Genomic DNA, 19,615 nt, shown 5'->3' with positions numbered 1-19,615 from the left:
CACTGGTCAACTTTGTATAATAGATCTATTGAAAAGGGCGGGGGAGAAAGGAAGAGGTTTTTTGTTTTGTTCCGCATCAGGTTCCAGACCAAAGTACGAGTAGCTGCGACTGGATGCCGATACACTGCACCAGCATCCAGCCGCACACTCCGCTCAGGATTAGGCCCAAATGAATGAGCCTAGTCGGGAGGAGGGAGTGTCTTCAGGAGGATGTCTCAAGGCGAATCCGCCTGAAAGAATGAGCATGTCGCTTCTTTTTCCAGGAGCCAGAACAAACGGCTCCCGGAAAAAACAACTGAGCGGCTCCCATTGATTTCGATGGGAGCCGTCTTTTTGGTCAGGATTTTGAAGCGGATACGGCCTCAAAATTCTGACCAAAAAACCCTGTGTGAACTTACCCTAAATATCCTGCTGTCTCAGGCCCCACACCGCAAAAACACAGCAATTTTTGTTGCAAATTCTGCTGTAGTTTTTTGAGCTAAAGTCAAGAGTGGCTTAAAAAGGAATGGGAAATATATAAGAAGTATTTAGATGTTTCCATTCTATTAAATCCAGTCCTGATTTTTGGCTTAAAAAAACTGCATCAAAAAATAAAATACTGCATTTCCCCAATATGGGGATGTAACCTTAATGCTGTAGACAACCTCATCTGTCTTCTCCCTCTTCACCCATCCATAGAGCCGATTGTAAACTGAGACTGCTTGTGTATGGACAGAAATAATCCGTTGGGTAAAGATAAGGAATACTGCAAGATGCAGGCGCTTTCTGTAATGAAGTATGTTGTAAAGTTTGTTCCCTTCACCTGAATTATTGATTTATGATTCTCTAGACCCATGAACAGATTCGTATCACTGTTTGGTGTTAATCCCTTATATATAAGTTCCTGTAAGACTCTTATGGGTAAGATATTTCTATTTCACACTTTGGACCAGAAATATGTTGCTATGTTTTAGATGGAAGAAGAGATTGTCACTGAGTTTGCAGTTCTATCTGTATTCTTTCCAGGGATATCACTGGTTGGTATTGGGGATATATACAAGGACTCTCTGTCAGCCTCATTTTCTCTTCCTTACACACAGATGCCTATGCATGTATTCTGTGAAATGCTGGATTTTACAGAAAGAAGATAAAATTTTATAAAGTACATTCCAAAATGTATTAATGATCTAAACTCTGCCAGCAAATCAAATTTGTCTAAAGTTTAGTTACTGTATATTCTAAGCTCTGCTTTGTTGCTCAGAGCTTGAAATTGTCTACTGATCACATGGGCTGCTTTCCTGCAAACTCCACTCCATAATACGTAATTGTACTTGCCATTGGTGAGATGAGCAGTGAATGTGCATATGGAACTGGTGGGTTCGGTACCTCAGACAAGGTTAAGAATCACTGCCTTACAGTATATGAACATTGTTTTACTTAGAATGATCTCTCTCCTGCTGGTTCTCCAGGGGGTTTCTGAATACTTTATCACTCCTGGGTTTTCAGGCAACGAACCCAGTTGTTGTGGACCGGTTCCAACCCTGGATTGTGTCATCTAGAAACCCTGGACGAAGTAAGTTTTCAGACTCTCTGGAGAACCCCTGTTAAGAGTAAAGACTTCAGTTTTTGAATCAAACACAAAAACAATCACAGCCCTGGTGTGGTTTGGCACAATATATAGGCTTAAAAATCCGAATGTCCTATAATTTTAGATAGAATAACAATGTCCAAAGGAAAAAGGTTATATGGGTTACTCACTCATTAAAGGCGTACTGAGAAATTGCAACGAAACTCCTTGGTTCCTCCGGCTTGGAACACAGGTGCATAGAACATGTAGAAAGACGTGGAGTCCAGCAAAATCCTCATGAATAAAAACTCTTGACTTAGTCATAGCTATGACTAAGAAACGAACTGTTTCGAAACGCGTCAGCTGGTCAGTCTAAGTCTGTCGTTGACATCTGTTGTGTCTCCCAGCTATCCTTACACCTTAGAGATGCACATTCTATATGGAGATGTATGTACAATTTTTAAAATGAACTAAATAAAGTCAAGAGTTTTTATTCATGAGGATTTTGCTGGACTCCACGTCTTTCTACATGTTCAGTTTTTGAAGACCAAATTGAGTGGCTTGAAAAATAAAAAAAAAAACTTCCCTATAGCATTTTTCCAAAATGGCGATCTTAAGGGTGTTTCTGCAACTGAACATCTTTTCCAACATTTCAATAGGGTTGTGTTAGTAGCTTGTGCAAAAAATTATTGAAACCTCCTTTTTGAGTTTCAGAAAACTGTACAGCAAACATGCCACATTTGGACATATTGTCCCATATTTACTAATGCAAGGTAAACTTAGGGGAGGCTCACACTACCTTAATATGTCGGTCGCTCTCATCATCACAGGATAAGAGCAACAGTCATTAAAAGACAAATGCAAACTCAGTCAGCTCTTTCTGCAATTGCCCCCATTTAAAAAAAAAAAAAGTGTTTACTTTTCTGCTACAAGACCTTCTAATTGATTGCAAAAGTAAACAACCATGACAAGAATGTTTATATTGAAGTCAATGGAAATGGGGGCTCGGTCAGTGTTCTTTACTCCACTACCATTAATGACCTATGACCTCAATGGACAATAACAATGGTTGTGTGAACATATCCTCAGACAGTCTGAAAACTTGCCAGATTTATCACTGTGGTGCAAAATGTGGTGCAGTTGAAGGGGGTGGTCTTCGGGGGCATACACGCGCAGTATTTTTGTGCGGATTCTGCTATGGAAAAAAGCCTCCCATTGACTAAATGAGTTCCATTTTCCGTGTGGAACCCATTGAAGTCAATGGGAGGCTTTATATTTGCACAAATTCCGCATCAAAATCAGCACACGGAAACTCTGTGTGGATGCCCCCTTTTCGAGACGTTTGACTGAAATTACATTTATCATTGCCCATGACCGCACCCCTGTGAGTAGCACTGCCCACTTGTCAGAGGAAACATGAAGATATAAAGAGTTCTCACCCCAGTTCTGGTTTCCTGTTACTCTAGATGACTGGTCCTGGAGATATTCTCCACTCACACCCAGGCTCCGGGGAAACAGAGTGGATATTTAACACCTTAGATCCTGGTGGGGGTCATAAGTCATCCTATGATGCTGTCGGATGGCCAGGCCTAATTCTCCAGGTCGAGAAGTGGACTTTCCCTCAGTATCTGAATACAGCTCGGGCTTCTGGTGGTGGCTAGCTATTTTCTAACATTGCCAGCCTTCTTCTCTCTGCTGTATTGCCAGCTGGGACCTCGGGGCTGCTACTTCTGATGGTGTCTGTTGTCAATGCTGGCCGCCACTGCATTTATTCCAGCTATTGCTGGGGGAGCTTGCTGATGAATGTCTGACATTTCTGGTGAAGACTCTTGCTCAAGAGGGTGGAGGAGATACAGATGCTTTACAAATGGCCAAAGACCAAGCAGACAGCCCACAACGTTACCGCTCCAGCTCCTTCAATGTTGGCAACAACCAACCAGGTGGGCTTGCACTCCATGTCTTAAGCCCAGAAGGTAAACTGGGCAGAAAACAGAGCTCCAGTTCAAGATCCTGAACAAAGTTGTGGCATTTGTAAAAAAAAAAAAAAAAAAAAAAATCCCTTTCTGCATCCTCTTCTAAACAGCCCTGTGCCACTGCTGTTTGGAATAGATTAGGGCAGAAGAATCCCCTCCCCTGAAGGACACCATAAAAAAAAAAAAATTTAAAGCAGGAATCTCTTTCCTCCAGGGGTTACACATTCTCCTTCATTCTCATGTATCTCTAGAGATAGATCTACGGTATATCGGGGCTACATGGCTTAGAGCTATTTCAGAAGATGTGGGTGAGTTAGAATCTGGTTTCTATTCTTCAGAAGGAACTTGGGGGAAACCTTCCTTCCTCCAGGAGGATACTGACTTCAGGTCAGAATCTCTGCTGTGGTGGACGAACCTGGATCACCAAGCGTCGGGATCCCTTGGTCAATTCAGTTTCCTTTGACTATATACAGATGCCAGCCTGTGAGTTGGGGTGTCCGTCTGGGAGAAGATTTTTGGCAGAGGAGTTGGCCGATAGGAGTAAGAAGGTCTTCAAGTTTCAAGGAACTCTTGGCCAACAAGAAGGGGCTTCTATCAGCTCAGCACAGGTTAGTAGGGATGGGTGTGAAGATCCTTTTGGACAATTTTACAGCAGTCTCCTATGTAAACCGTGAAGGAGGAACTCGATCAGCCTCCCTGCTAGTTCTGTCAAACTGTTTTCAGTTGGGCAGAGACTTGTCTTATAAACCTATACAGCGCCCGCAGAAATACTTAAAATTTCAATGCCACAGTACTTTGCTATGCAGACACATTGCTACAATAGTGCAATACAATCCCACCACTTAGTGTTCAAATCCTAGTATTGGACGAAGTGTAAATGTGAGACCAAAAAAAGTAAAATACAGATTATATATAAAGAAATGTTAACGCTAATCAAAGAAACATATGTACCCCAAAATGGTGCCAAGTATGTACCTGATATGCATTTTTCTCAGCAAAAAAAAAAAAGTATTGAAAGTCAGGGAAGGAAGATATGACCAAAGTCTCAGAGCATTAACATACAAACTAAAGATGCCCTTAAAAACTAAATGAGTTCTTGCTCATGTTCTCAGACCAAGGAATGACTCCAAAACAAGTCTCTACATAAATAAAGTGAACCTTCAATTGTAAAACCTTCCGCTTATTTCCTCGATGATGACTGTTAAAGGGAACCTGTCATGTGAAGAGCGCCTCGCAAAATTGGTTGCGCTGCATTATCCGTGTGACCAGTTCCCTAAGATCTAGTCTGTTCTTTTGCATGATTGATCCACAGATACAGAGAAGATCTATGACCTTACTGCATAAGGTGAGTGCATCTATAACCTCCACATTATACAAGCAATCCTGCCTATAATTTGGCTTTCCTCCCCACATGTTGCCTTAAAAATACTAAATCTTTGGTTTCAGATTTCATATACCTGAATACAAGGCCATATTCTAAGATAATATCAAGCATATCTGTTTCTGCAGTTAAAAGTATTTTGTATCGTAGTGTCTACTGTTGCTTGCTCACCGTTATAGGGCCTGTTGTCTTTGGATCAGTGGCCCACTGACTCCATGGGAAATACCCAAAGGACACCATAAAACACGCGCAATTATTTCTACTATTCCGTCAGACACTGATACAGTTGAAATGCATGGTAGAGCAGGAAGCATTCGGCTTCCTGCTCTGCCATTCTGTAAGTTCCAGGGCTGCTGGCTTACAGAGTGCTAGGGCCATCCCCGGAACAGACAGACGCAATGTTATGACATCATAGCAGTGCGCCTCCTGTGCTGAGACACAGACCTTGCTGTCTGCGTTTGTTAAACAGAGAGGAGAGACAGCAGCGACTCAGTGCAGAAGGAGATCGCGGGCAGGGGAGTATAACTTTTTAAAGGGCAGTTCTTATTATAAGGGTGTGGGGGGCGGGGGTAATTTATTTTTTATAAGGGGTGATTATGACTAAGGGGAAGATAATTTATATAAGGCAGAATGAAGAATATAAGGTGTGATTAAATAAAAGGTCATTGGGAATAATAGAAGGGGCATTAGTAATATAAGGAGTCATTAGAGAGTTTAATTTAATTTCGGTAAGGTCATTTATATTCAGGGGGTGTTGAGTAGTATTAAATTAAGGAGCACTTCACTTTCATTACAGAGGTTTTCCAGCTCATTATTAATGATGATTAGTCCTCAGGATAAATAATAAGATTAGAGGGGTTATGACACTTGGGACCCCCACAGATCACCTATTTGAAGGGGGCACTTGCAGGAAAGGTGACGCCTTCATTGTTTATATTTTCACACGGTCATGGTGCTTACACAAGGATTTATGAGCAAAATTCATGCCCAGATCCTCATCAAATTCTTGACTGCATGAATATATCCTAACGGCAAAGTCAACCATTTTTTCATAGTAAGGAATTCTGTACGAAAACTGCATTCTACAGAATGACCACAAGGAGGCAGTATTGTACTGAATATTTTGTTTCATAAACGGATTTTGTGCTCTTTGTTCTTATAAATCCATTTTAAATTACAACGTTTGGAATATATTATATAAATCGCACTTCTTACAGCGCATTTATACTGAAAGTGGCGGCAACATCTGGATCCTTACTCCAAAAAAGCAAATAGAAACTAATAACTATTCGTGTTTTAGGTATGACTGTCCTTAGTCCTAGTGTATCGATACTTTATAACTATAGCAACTCTCACATTTGTTTTATTTGCAAACCAACATTTTCAGTGTGTAATATGTTTATACAATATAACCTATAAATGTTACTTAGGACACTGCGAAACTCTATGGAAAAACTGTAAAACTGATAGAAATAGAAAACTACATTTTGTTTTCTAACTGCACCTGAGTGATAAGTGACTATAGAAGTCAGTCTTTCAGCAAAGCTTCTTTTCTTCCACTCTTTTCCTGGATGTCACTGTAGATGGCCATCATCTAACAAGATAAATATACAGTCACCAGAAGAACAAAGTGCCGATTCCTTTTAACTCCCTAATGTTATCAGGACATAATAAACTAAAACGTGTGGTCTGTAGAAGGTCTTAAAATCAGAAATGTACAAATAACCCACAACAGATTCCACTGTTTCATTATTTAACAAAAACTAGGCCCTAACAAGGAACCCATGTGTAAAAATGAAGTACACCCTTGCTGGCTCCATAGTAAATAACAGGATGGGTAGAAGCCAGGTGTTGCTAATCATATTCCTTTTATTCTGATCATCAGCAAGTGTGATCACCTCTATAGAAGTGAAGTTTTGGCAGTTTGCTGGTCTGAAACATTCATGTGTGTGTGTTAGAGAAGCAATTATTGCTGCGCATCAATCTGGGAAGGGTTAGAAATCCATTTCTAAGCACTTTCAAGTTTATCATTCACAGTAAGCAGTGTTGTAAGTGCTGCCATAGCAGCTGCCACAGGGCAGGGGGATCAAGATTGGAGATCAGCGAGTACTGTTCGGATCAGCTGATCCGAACAGCACGCACGCATTGAAATGAATGGAAGCACCTGGTACTTCTGCTTTGACGTCGGCCGGCCGCTTAACCCCCCGCGTGCTGGTTACGTCCATTCATTTCAATGCGAGCGTGCTGTTCGGATTGGCTGATCCGAACAGTACTCGCTCATCTCTAATCAAGATACAAAGAAAATCCCACATTGTCCAAAGGATGTGCGCATTAACAGGAAGCCTAAATAATGGCCATAAACACGGAAATATGTCCATAACAAAGTGACAAATCAAATAATGAGCAGGAAAGAACCACAAATTAACTATGATTAAAATGATAGCTAGATAAAAGATGAAATGAGCGCACCCCTATTAAGGCCGTGACCTGTAACTCACATTGCGAACATATGAAAAACGCTACCTGCAAAGTTGATGGAATTCTGGCTAATCCCATCCACACATTTGTAGAAAAAAAATTCCACAGTGGAAATACTGCGAATGCGAATACTGAAAATGTTGCGTTTTTACAAATCGCAGCATGTTAATTATACCTAAGGAAATACTCTCGTTTTACTTATAGGTGTAATCATGACAAAAAGTCTGCAGAGGAAAACGCTGAGGACTTTATGTGAAAAATGCTGCAATAATAAGTCTGATGCAATGAGTCTCATTGGACCCACCTCTGGTCTTCTCCTCTGGCTGGTGCGGGGAGGTACAGCAGCAGGGTGACTAGAAAGCCTTTTAAGGGGGCATTCACACGATGTAACGTGGCGTTGATTCTGACACGTAAACTCATGTCAGAATCAGTGCTGCAAAACAGAATCCCATTGACTTCAATGGGTTCCGTTTAGTGCGTGTAACACATTGAAGTCAATGGGATTCTGTTTTGCAGCGCTGATTCTGACATGTTACATGGTGTGAATTCCCCCTGACTTTTAGTGTGGATACATGAATTTATAACAGGGAGATTTTGAGTGCTAACCCCCTGTGAGTGGTTTAGTGTCCTAAATCACCCTTATAGGTTCCTTATACAATTAAACATCTTCATAATCCCAACCTCCTATTCTTGCCCACATACCTTGCTCTCATAATTGCTTTTCAAAGATCCCAAATAACTTAGAAAAGAGTGTGCTAGTGAACACCAGCGTGCAGCCTCTGAATATTTCCCTCCACCATATTGCAGAATCCCTGTGTTCCAAGCCCGAGTCATCAGCCACAGGGTTTCTGCTTCTGGATAGTTTTCCTGGAAAAAAAAAAAGCATATATTATGTGTGTTACTAATTATTAGGCAAATGATAGGGTTTTTTTTCTGATTTTCCTAAACTGTCAATGCAAATGACAGTATGCAAATCTTCAACCGTTCAAGTATATTCCAAATTTTATTATCTCAATGATAACCCTTTTGATTTTTTAATTAAAAAAAAAAATCCACCTGGCAAACTAATTTATCGCCGGTGTTTGAGAATGATCCAAAGAGCCCTGAGATAATATCAACCATGATGTTAACCAAAAAACGAAATCTCTATAACCCTTAAATCCGATCTGCATAATAATCTGGAACACAGTGTACATACATCGGATTGACAACTCAGTTTAGAAACGACACAATAATTCTGGAAGTATTTTCAAACTGGCATAGAAACGTGTTTTTTGATGTTTGATCAAAATATCTCCCCTCTTCTGGTAATGCCTATGACTAATGCCAGCTGATGTGGCAAGTTATCCCTAAGGGGCGGTTTCACACGCGCACTTATTTTATGACATTTATTTCTTTTCGTTTTTTTTGTTTTTCTTTCATGTGTAGAATTTTTCGAAACAACATGAAACACATTATGAACAGAATGCAGAAATGTAATTATTGAACTTACGGAAGTGGAAACGATAGAAAGGGCTTCTTGGTAATACCGCCATGCTTCCTCTAGGTCATAATTCTCAAGCTCCATATACCTTTCAGGTAAGCTCAACTTTATTAGGCTATGTAGGCATTTACTGATAGTAAAAACAAAATGGATGAGCTAGTATAGCAATCTGTCACATGTAAAATGTCAGTCTGCAGGCAGCATATTATAGAGCAGGAGGAGCTGAATATAGCGATATCTAGTGTTATGGGAAAGATTCAGTGTCTATTTCAGCTATCTTTTATCTATTGAAATCTCTGCTCTTTCTGCGCTGATATGTCAAGAAGGCGGTCATATCAGTGACTGATAGCTATCAATGTATATAGTCATAGAGGGGAGTCTGTCAGTCGCTGATCGGTTCACCTCCCTGACCTCAAAGCAGAAAAAGAGCAGAGATGTCTATATAAAAATGCCAGGTTATACTGAATCTCTTTCTACAAACCTGTACATCAATCTGATGGAACTGCATTTGTCATGTAGCAGGTCACAGTTAACAAAATCAAATTGAATATTGATGGATAACCTACTGTAATATTAAGATTAGATGGAATCTGTGGCTGAATCAGCTGCAAAATCCACACCAGGATTGAGCAGGACGCTGATTTTTTTTCGGCATCCTGCTGCAATCTCTGCCGGCTAGAAGGAGGTAGATTTGGGGCATAATTTGCTGCGGATTCATGGGTGCAATCAGCCCCCAAATCCGCAGCATATTCCTATGTGTGAAGATAATAGAGACCCATCCATCTATTCTGGAGAAAAGTAGTAAAAAATGGAAAGAATTGTGCAGGCAACTATACAGAAATGATTGATAATGTCCAGAAACAATATCTGAATACAGTAAATCTCCTCTAGAGGAAGTAGCACTCCTAATGAAATGAAACATCTACAACTTCTTACTAGTGAGGATTACAACAATACTGACTGCAACCTTAAGCAGCCCTAAAGGAGGGAATGGAGAGCACAAGTGCCCTTGGAGGAGCCCCAGTGATCTTTCACTTGTCCTCTGTCCTGCAGATAGGGGGATACATTTCTGTAATAGCAAAATCCCTTTAAGGCAATAGCCCCACATAGCAAGTCGCAGGCAATTCATACAAATGTTTTAGCTGCCCAATGTGAGACTTGTCCAACAAAACTTGCTGTATAGCCCTAACTTTACAGTACAAAAAAGTAAATGATGTTTGGTGATTTTTACAAAGTAGAAATTGCTTTACACCAACAATCCTAAATGCCAACCTTACAGATAAATGTCACACCTTATCCGCTGCACGTCCAGGGATTCTTGCTTCTGATGTAGAGTTAAAGCCGCCCGTAATACTTTCTTGCAAATTGATGGGTAATAAGCTGGAGCTTCCATGGATAGTGCTAAAGTTATGTAAAAAAGTGAAATTAATTTTTTTTTGCATAAAATAGTCACAAACCTGTGATTTACAACTTTTATCACCACTTAGCTGAAATCTGTTCCAGCTATGAGCTGGTGTATATTTTTAAGACTAAGGCACTGGGACTACATTAGGTAGTGACGATATCCCCCAAACCCTGTCTAAGCCTCTCACCTCTGCCAGATCAGTCCTCTCTGCGCCAAGCTGACAAGATGCAATAACATTGAAACAGCTGTCCTTGGCTGAGAGACTGTACCTGGTAAAATCCCAACGTCACTGCAAACAAAGGCCTCTGAGAAGGTCGGGCATGATGTTAAAGGGAGCGCCCTCTATAGGTTTTGCTTGACTGAGGCTCTGTCTTCCTAATTACATCATGGAAGTCAGATTTGCATATTCTACCCATGAATTTTTTTAGGAATTGATCTTGACCTTTTCTTTTATTTCCCTTACTTTTGTCCTGTCTCTCTTTCCTACTTATATTGTTGTGGTGGTAGAATACATGTTTTCTCTTTATTACTGATTTTTTTTTTTTTTTTGCAGCACTAGGAGTGAGGGCTTATTTTTGTACCATTTCTTCCAGTTTTACTTTTTCATAATTTATATGACTTTAGATAATCTCTTCCATGTTCACCTTTTCACCAAGTGAAATATGCTAAAAAAATAACTATGGTAAAATGTTTGTTTTTGTGTTGTGTAATGTGATTGAATAACTTATTGGTAGCTATATTGTGAAGATAGGTGCCCCCCTCTAGAGCACTGACTTTCTCGCAACTACTCTGATGTGTGCAACGTTTTCTCCATGAAGAGGATGTCAAACTCACAATGCAAGTCATGTGGGAATCAGATCAAGGGTCTAATAGACCTGCCTTGTGAATTTGACCTCTTGTTCATACATGAAACACTGTGTGCATAAGAGAAGTAGAGAAGATGCAAGGAAGGGCTAGTTCACACGGGGATTCCGCGTGTGCACTTTCCGTTGCGGCTGCCGGTGCAGTGCACGGCATCCTTTCGCGGCTTTTGGCTCCAGATTAGGCCCAAATGAATGGGCCTAGTTCGGAAGGTGCTGTTGCGAGGCGGAGTCCGCCTGAAGAAAGGGCAGCTCGCTTCTTTTTTCCGCTAGCAGGAACAAACCGCTAGTGGAAAAAAGAACGCTAGCAGTCTGCATAGACCTCTATTGTGAGGGGGTGGATTTTGAGGATTCAGCGCCAAAATCCGCCCCCTCTTGCCGCGCGTGAACTAGCCTTAAAGGTATCAGCGAATTACTCACTAACATTACACTACACGCAGAATCATTTTCAAATGACTTTGCAGCTGCAGTTTACTTACATGCAATAGACTCCAGAGTTTTAACGTCCAGGCTTGGCAAATTCCACACTGACTCTAATACGGCCTCCAGCCCTGGGTCATTTAATTTTGCTCTTACTTCAAACTCATAAAGAAGCAAAATAACCTCAGTAGGGTCTGTAGAAAAACCACCTAAGGATAGGATAAGAAAAAATAAAAACCACTTGCAGTCTGGCTTAGTTCCCTAGCTAAGCCAGCTGCATTCTCTGCATCTGAGATAATGGGCTACTGTATAGGCTAATTTGGTTACTGTACTTTCACAGTAATATACCTGTAGACTGTAAGATAATCCATATCTCTCTACACAGGTTAATATTCTCCAGAGACCTAATGAGTAGCTGAACCTGCAAAAAAGAAAAAAATTAGGAAAAGGAAAAAAAGAACTAGCACTAATGCAACTCGGTCCCTATGTTATGAGGTTCCAGACACACAACGAGTTAGCATAGTGGTTTCATCTTCTGCATGTCACTGTATGCTGCAGGATTTCCCAGAGGTCTATAATGTTTGAAGTGTAAAACTTTAAAGCAGCAATAGACTTTCATGAGCACAGTTAGCTAGTTCTGCCTTTCATGAAGCTGGAAAACATGATTTGTACAAAATAGATGAAAACAACAAAGATGTAATCCTCCCTTCTCCCTGGTGCAATTCATGCCCTGGAGCTGCACTGTTTCTATTAAACTCATTTGCACCCTATTACTTTATTCATGATTCAGGCCCTGCCCCTCTGCAGTAAGCAAATAACCTCAGACATCCATCCATCCTCATTCATTCATTCATTCATTCATTCATCCATCCATCCATCCATCCATCCATCCATCCATCCCTACATCCATCCATCCATACATACATACATACATCCAGTTCAATCTATTACCCTGCAATGTTGATCCCCAGGAAGGTAAAACAGCAAGAGATATGGTAGAAGTCAGTTTTCCACATAATTCAATAGTGTGTGGTGAGGGGCTTTTCCATCTAGTCTTTGCACGCTATAAAACACTTGTCTTCAGTCATATGGGAAACATCTTAGTGTCTAATAATTACACATTATTCATTTTCTACCTGCTCAGAATGGCAAGTGGCATTTTTGGCCATTTGAAGGTCAACTGATGCTGCCATTATTAAACACGACTTCTGAGATACCATCACAGTCCTGTCACAAGGGCAGGACAAGGAAAGCTGTAAAAGAAAAGAAAGCAGAAGTAAAGCAGAAGACATATTTACAATCTGTCCATATAGGACCCTTTTGGTTCTGTACCTTATACGAGAGAAGAAAGCAGTCTTGCATCATTATTGGGGAGTCCTCAAAACGAACAGCCAGATTCCAAGCTAAATGCGACAACACACATTCAAGCACAAAACAGGAATAAGTAATAGAGAATATCTAAATCGGCAGTACAGCACAAGCAAATATATGGACACTTTAAAATTATTTTCATAGTGCCTCTCAAAAGTGTAGGGACATGTGACCGCTGGTTACGCATGGTTCACAGACATGTTGCTCAGATCATGTGCATGGTATGAAGTTCCCTTTTAATGCTTCATATCTATATTTTTTTTTTTAAGATGTAAATATTGTAGTGAACGTTTAGATAAATGTTTTATAATAATAATAAAGGTTTTCTTTTTCATCACCATCATCCATTTCATTTCGAACTTTACTGACACTAAATTGATGTGAACTCTCAATATAGTGAGTGTGTCCATATTGTACATAATATAGTCTGTGTTCCTTTTCTTGTTCAGGTCTATTTGCAGCATCCCAGAGTGCTACTGCTTTAAACGTGTGTCTTTTGTGTGTCTGGGTTGTGTTGCTATGTCCCGTCATCTGTGTTCTATGTATACGGTAATTTTTTTTGCAGCTTTTCCTGTTGTTTTTCCCCCTCTTTGATGGCCAATCACAAGCCACTAGGCAGAGTTGCAGGAGACCCAGGCCTCAATCAGTCTAGAGCAGGGGTCCTCAAACTGCGGCCCGAGGGCCACATGCGGCCCGCCAAGCACTTCTGTCTGGCCCCGCCGACAATGCCGGCAGGCGTGCATTTATAATGAAGCTCCTGGGGAGCTCGGGCCAGGCCATGGAGCGCACTTCACTTTACCTATTGGAGGGCACCGCTCCCAATGTCTGTGCGACCTGCTGTGCCTTCGGCCCACTGTTTAAAAAGTTTGAGGACCCCTGGTCTAGAGTCTGTGTCTAGCTGTGACAGAGTACAGAGCCAGCCCTGCAACAGGGCAACATTGAGACTAGTCATCAATGGATATCCATACTGCCCCCAGGAGGATTTTTAACTGCCCTAAGCTCATCTAGAGACAGCCCTGAGAAGGGAGTGCAGCTGTCTAGACATTTTCATTCCATGCCAGGAGGAGCAGTGGAGGACACTGACAGGAGGAGTTTTACTTGGGCCTAAGTAAAGGTAACAAGATCCCTGTCAGGACTCCATGCATCACGATTCTTACCTGGCAGTGGCATGAAAGGAGGAGTGGTTGGAGAAGACTGCCATAGAGCCTGTAACATTCCTGGGCACCCTCCTATAACCATGGCTGGGGGATTGGACATTGTAGTATTACTAACCCCATGTGAAAGCTGCCATTTGCATCTGTTGTAGTTGCTGCTATAAAGCTGTTCCCTGTTCAACTGCACTACTGGCTTCCTGAGTTGTGCCTGCTGCACTTTTCTCTCCACATGATTTGCAAGCAGTGTGCAGTAAAAGCACACAGACTGCCTAGACTGAAATGGGGTCCGTGTGCTTGCCAAACTGCCTGCACGAATCATGCCAACAGGAAAGTAGATTATGAACTACTTTCCTGTCTGTACAATCCCTGCGGAGATCTGGCAGAAAGCATAGTCTATGGGGTCCATGTGCTTTCACTGGCACACGGCTTGCAAATGCGTTTGGTAGTCCCCATTCGGACTCTCCTATATGGATTACCGATGCAGATGTGAACGAGGCCTTAGTCTGCAAGTATGTAGATAGTCAATGGGCCATTAGGAAGAGGTTAAAAGCAGGCTGTTTCTAAATTAAATAGTGTCTTAGTAACTATTAAAATTTTACCAATTTTCCTGAACCAGTTAGCCTCTGTGATACGTTGCTCATGCCTCTCCTTCCAGATAAGAGGATCTTCTAACTTCTTATAAGCTATAATTCGAAAAAGTTCAATAATCAAATGCAATTCTGTATATAAAAAAACACATTTGTAATGTGTCATTACTTTGTGATGCCAGGGACATTCTTTCTTGGTATTGCCTGAATGTATACAACAAAGGTTCTATGGACTAGTAGAAGTCTTGACAATCATGGTGAAAAAAAAAAATCACAGAAAACAGTATAAACTTTCCACTGCACAATGAAAATCCACTGTGGGCCTAATCCGCAATGTGAACAGGTTCTTCCACTGACCTAATGCTATAACTCATAAGGATAACTGGCCAGTGTGTATGAACAAAGAGATTAACAATAAACTAAAAATGTTTCTCACTGATTTTCATCAATCATTATCATTGGCATCAGTAATTGTAAGGCTCTAGTCACATAGTATGGCTTTGATTTTTGTTCTTTTATCTTTAATATTGGGGCCAGGTCAGGGTGCAAACACTGGGCCCCATACAGTATAATGCCCCATAATGGCCCCTCTACACAGTGTAATGTCCCATTGTGGCCCTTTCACATGTTATAACTCCCATAGTGGCCTCCATACAGTAGAACATCCCTTAGTGGCCTCTACCGTGTTCACTGTAAATATTGCAAAAATTTCAGGTTCATCACCGACAAACAATTATTATACATTGTATAATGATTGGTGGCCAGGGAGGTGATCAAACATAAAAAAACAGTGTTACTCACCTGTCTTGGGCTCTGGTGCGAGTCTTAGGTCCTCTCAATGAAATTATTTTGAAGACCCATTATCAATGTGTACATAGCATGTGCATTTCCATTGTTATTGTAATATTTGCAGAATCAGGACATATCATTAATAATGTGTAGTGGGTTATTTTTATTATATACCACACCGTCTATGGCCACATTATAGGTGCATGTTCCTGCTAGCTAATTTATCCTATTTAATTCTAAATGTCAAACCTACCTGTAGTTAAATAAGAAATCAGGTTCTGGGCAACCCTGTAGACAATAGAATATATCACAAAATATGAGCTAGCAAGGACATGGAAATAATCTTATTAAAGCTTAGATGCCATCCTAGAATCAGTGCCATAAATCACAATCACACACAACGTCTGCTTCATTTTCATTTCCAGCACATTTTTTAACTATGAAGATCCAGAACATTGTGATTTGTATCAGCTTTAGCAATGTACGAGATTTGAAGATTGTTTTGGATTACTGGATGCTAGATGAAAGAAATTTCACTTTTTAGTACAAAGAAGTGAAAAAAGAAATCCTGAATCTACTTTACTTACTCTTGGTCATCACCGCTAAATCCATCCTCTAGTGACAATCGCACCAAACACCTACAGAAATAAAGGAAATCGTTATTTATCATTAATTTAAATAGAAAATGAGATACAGAAGTAAAGAGTTATTTGCTTCAGCAGCCCCCTATTAATTTTCATGTAATGTCTGTTTGAACCTATAGATGTGATATAGAAGAATCCCCTGCGCTGGAGCCGCCTGAGCCAAATCCGGAAGCAAAATAGCATCTCCCTGCCAGGCGACCCGGTATGTTCATGTGCAAATCCTTGATGGCAGCAGATCGGCACAGCTCCAGGAGAAGGTTTGTATAGGTGTGGGGGTTCAAACCAGAAAACCTCTTTAAGTTAAAGCAAAACAACATGGTCTGTATATGTCAGCTATAAAGTTGCCTAGAGTTGGACGATTGACTATGTAAAAAGAAAAAAAATGTACTTACTTGAGCTAAGTTCACATTGGTGTTGATTGTCCATTGTTCTGGCCCATCAGATGACCAGAAGAACATACAGGCAGACCACTAAACTAGGATTACATATGGAGACCGGCAGACTGACCCAGACTATCATGGGGTTTGTCAGGTGTCCATTGTTTTAAAACTGAAACTAGTGGATAAAAAAATCTGTCCGCAAATTTCAGGTGCATCGAGACTCTGCCATAAATGTGAACATAGTGCTAGAAAAAGGGGATAGGTGAGTAAACTATCAAAAGGACGTCTAAAACTCAATTTTATTTGATAAAGATTAAAATACTAAGCTCACAAAACAATAAGGACAAGACTAATCTCCATAACTATTGAATTAGGGAGGAAGCCTGTCAAGGTAACTATTTGAACCAGAGGCTGATAACATTTTGATAGTCTCTCCACTAATTATCCGTTATTAACCAGCTGGATCTGTCTACTGATGGCAGAGACCTATGTGGTATAGTCAGTTCTCATAGAAAAACGTTCATCACAGCTATGTTGGATAGACTTTAGACAGAAAGTTCACAGAGGTTTCCTCTACGGACTTTGTTTCAATTATACCAATGGGGAAACCATCAGCGTTTCCATAGGTATAATTGCTGCTACGATTTCCAAAACCTAGGTAAATAAGGAACACAGAACAGCACCGAGCTGCATATGGTGAAGTACCGTAAAATAGGATGATCAATATGACAAGAGAGCTACTCACCTTGAAAAGTTGTATACACAACTGTTTGTTTCGGCTTTTAAACCACTTATGGAGGGGAGGTCTTATTGCCCCTGGTGATGAGCCAGCAGGATCGATTAATGGACCGGACAAAGAGAGGGTCGGTGATCCTCTCTTTGTCCGGTCCATTAACGATTTCCAAAACGGATTACCGAATACAGATGTGAACCAGGCCTAAGGGAAATGCAGTTCAGGAAATGCAACATTTTTTATTGTTAAAGGTTTTGCTGTATTTTTATTTAAGTTTTTTTTTTTAAGCCAAGGTCAGTAGTGGTTACAAAAGGAATGGGAAATATAGAGGAAGCTCTAAGGGCTCATTCACACGGGGCAAGAGGGGGCGGATTTTGGTGCTGAAACCATGTCAGAATCTGCCCCCTCACAATGGTGGTCTATGTAGACTGCTAGCTTACTTTTTTCCATGAACGGTATGTTCCTGCTCACAGAACAAAGAAGCGAGCTCCTCTTTCTTCAGGCGGATTCCGCGGCAGATTCAGCCCTGACGTCCGCCTTGCGTTAGCACCTTCCAGGCTAGGCCCATTCATTTGGGCCTACTCCAGCGCGGGAAGCCACGACAGTCACGGCAGGCAAATTTTTGTTCCTATTCTAACGCGGCTTCCCGTGTCACAATCAGGACCAAAATCCACCATTTAGTGCCCCATGTGAACTAGCCCTTAGATGTGTCCCTTCTATTAATTCCATCCTTACTTTGGCTCAAAAAACTGCAGCAAAATCTGCAACAAAAAAAACAGTGGGACCTTAGCCTTAACATAAAAACTGAAGACAAAACTAGGTATCATTTACCGTAGCATACTTTGCATAACTAGGCGTGCTGGCAAAGTACCTAAACAAAAAAAATATATACATGTAAGTATGTCCTTAGGGGAAAGTTTACCTGAGTGAAGTGAACATCTGGTCTGTGTCTTCACAACATTGAGCCACACACTCCAGAGCCTTGATGGCAACTTTCTTTTGATTAACCTATTGATGAAATTCAACATGCATTTACACAGTTAGCATGAGGCTACGTGGGCAGCACTGATGCAGACATGATGCGCCTGCTGCCTTTTTAAATTGATTCTTGAATAGCTCCATAATTTTGCTGCAAAACAGCTGTTTTAACTGCAAAACCGTGCAGCATTTGACTTTGTTATTGTGGGTGAAGGGCTGATTTCCAGCAAAATCATGGACCTACTTAACATCAATTTGCGAACCACACTGGTTGCATTCTAGCTTTTAAGCTGCATTGTGGTAGCGCCAGTGCTACCCTGTGTGGCCTCCCCTAAAGGCACAAAGAAATAAAAATCATTGTTAATTCTAAATAGCAGTAAAAAGTAGAGACAGTTCCGATTGAACATGATGGATTCCAAGGCTATGTGCAGTTACACAGTACTGAAAACATTCTTACGATATTAATGTCAAAGCCACTGGATTGTTGAGGATCCAAATTGTGACAATGTCAGACACGTAAGGCATCCCTGAGTGCCTAAAGCAGTAAAGGCCTATAAAGGAAAGCAGTTTAAATATTGCAGGCACCATACAGCCCTCAGTCAACACTTTCACACATTGTACAAATTATATTGTGCCAATCACAGTCATTTCCTTTGGGTTCCCACCAATCAAAAATAAAATTGTTTTACACCCCATTTGTCAGTCCTTCTGCTCCATTTAAGACTGGGGTGCAAAGTGCTACAGTTCTGGTGATCTGACTGCTGCGACACTCACCAAACAGCAAGCAAGCTACTCCTTTTAATTTCTTTCTAGGCTCTTTGTTGCACCAAAAACTACAAAGTAGGTACATGTGGCATGGAGCCTGCCAATTGCTCTTATCCTTGCCTGCTAACCCTATGTATTTCTCTGACTGGCAGCTTCTTCTGATGTCACTAATGTGCATGCCAAAGTGAGAAGAAACTGTCAATCAGAGACAGAAATATACAAAAATACAGTGAATTTAGGAAATTTTGGAAAAGCAATATCTTGAATACGCATATACAGTACAGTAGCTCGCCTTTACTTATTACTTACTTCTAGAGCAATTTGGGCTGCTAAGCTGAGCAGATCAGTCGCTGAACAAGTCTCCTCTAACAGCGTGTTCTGGGTGTCTGTTTGCGCTGCCATGTTTCCCATAGCCGTGATAGCAGTTGTAGCTGCAACATTTAATGTCATATGTAATAGCTAACCCTTTATTGCCTATGCCCTGCAATGCTTAATAGATACTCAACATTTATGATCTAGATATCAAGCAAGTCATGAGGCAGGCCGTACTTATTCTAGAAACAAAATAATATATAAGTGCAGACCAACAAGGAAATCCAGGATTCCATGATGTTACTTTGGGACAAATCACTGCAAGTGGATTATTCACTACTCTAAATTGAAACAAA

General features: G+C 40.8%; 1 protein-coding gene across 1 annotated transcript in view; it reads right to left on the bottom strand.

Moving 5' to 3' along the window:
- Window positions 1-6,428: 6,428 nt before the first annotated feature.
- The window catches only part of TEX11 (testis expressed 11), a 70,804-nt gene continuing 57,617 nt past the window's right edge, over window positions 6,429-19,615 (bottom strand). Inside the window, exons 18-30 of the mRNA XM_075259847.1 lie at window positions 19,257-19,378; window positions 18,127-18,212; window positions 16,035-16,085; window positions 15,701-15,735; window positions 14,671-14,754; window positions 12,879-12,949; window positions 12,683-12,799; window positions 11,895-11,967; window positions 11,606-11,755; window positions 10,154-10,262; window positions 8,871-8,991; window positions 8,081-8,245; window positions 6,429-6,494 (exon numbers count right to left, since the gene is read on the bottom strand). Coding sequence (XP_075115948.1) covers window positions 6,429-6,494; window positions 8,081-8,245; window positions 8,871-8,991; window positions 10,154-10,262; window positions 11,606-11,755; window positions 11,895-11,967; window positions 12,683-12,799; window positions 12,879-12,949; window positions 14,671-14,754; window positions 15,701-15,735; window positions 16,035-16,085; window positions 18,127-18,212; window positions 19,257-19,378 — 1,250 coding nt within the window. The remainder of the gene's footprint in view (window positions 6,495-8,080; window positions 8,246-8,870; window positions 8,992-10,153; window positions 10,263-11,605; window positions 11,756-11,894; window positions 11,968-12,682; window positions 12,800-12,878; window positions 12,950-14,670; window positions 14,755-15,700; window positions 15,736-16,034; window positions 16,086-18,126; window positions 18,213-19,256; window positions 19,379-19,615) is intronic.

Source organism: Leptodactylus fuscus, chromosome 11 (assembly GCF_031893055.1).
Source record: "Leptodactylus fuscus isolate aLepFus1 chromosome 11, aLepFus1.hap2, whole genome shotgun sequence".
Classification (NCBI taxonomy): domain Eukaryota; kingdom Metazoa; phylum Chordata; class Amphibia; order Anura; family Leptodactylidae; genus Leptodactylus; species Leptodactylus fuscus.
This window is presented reverse-complemented; position numbering and strand designations above follow the sequence as displayed.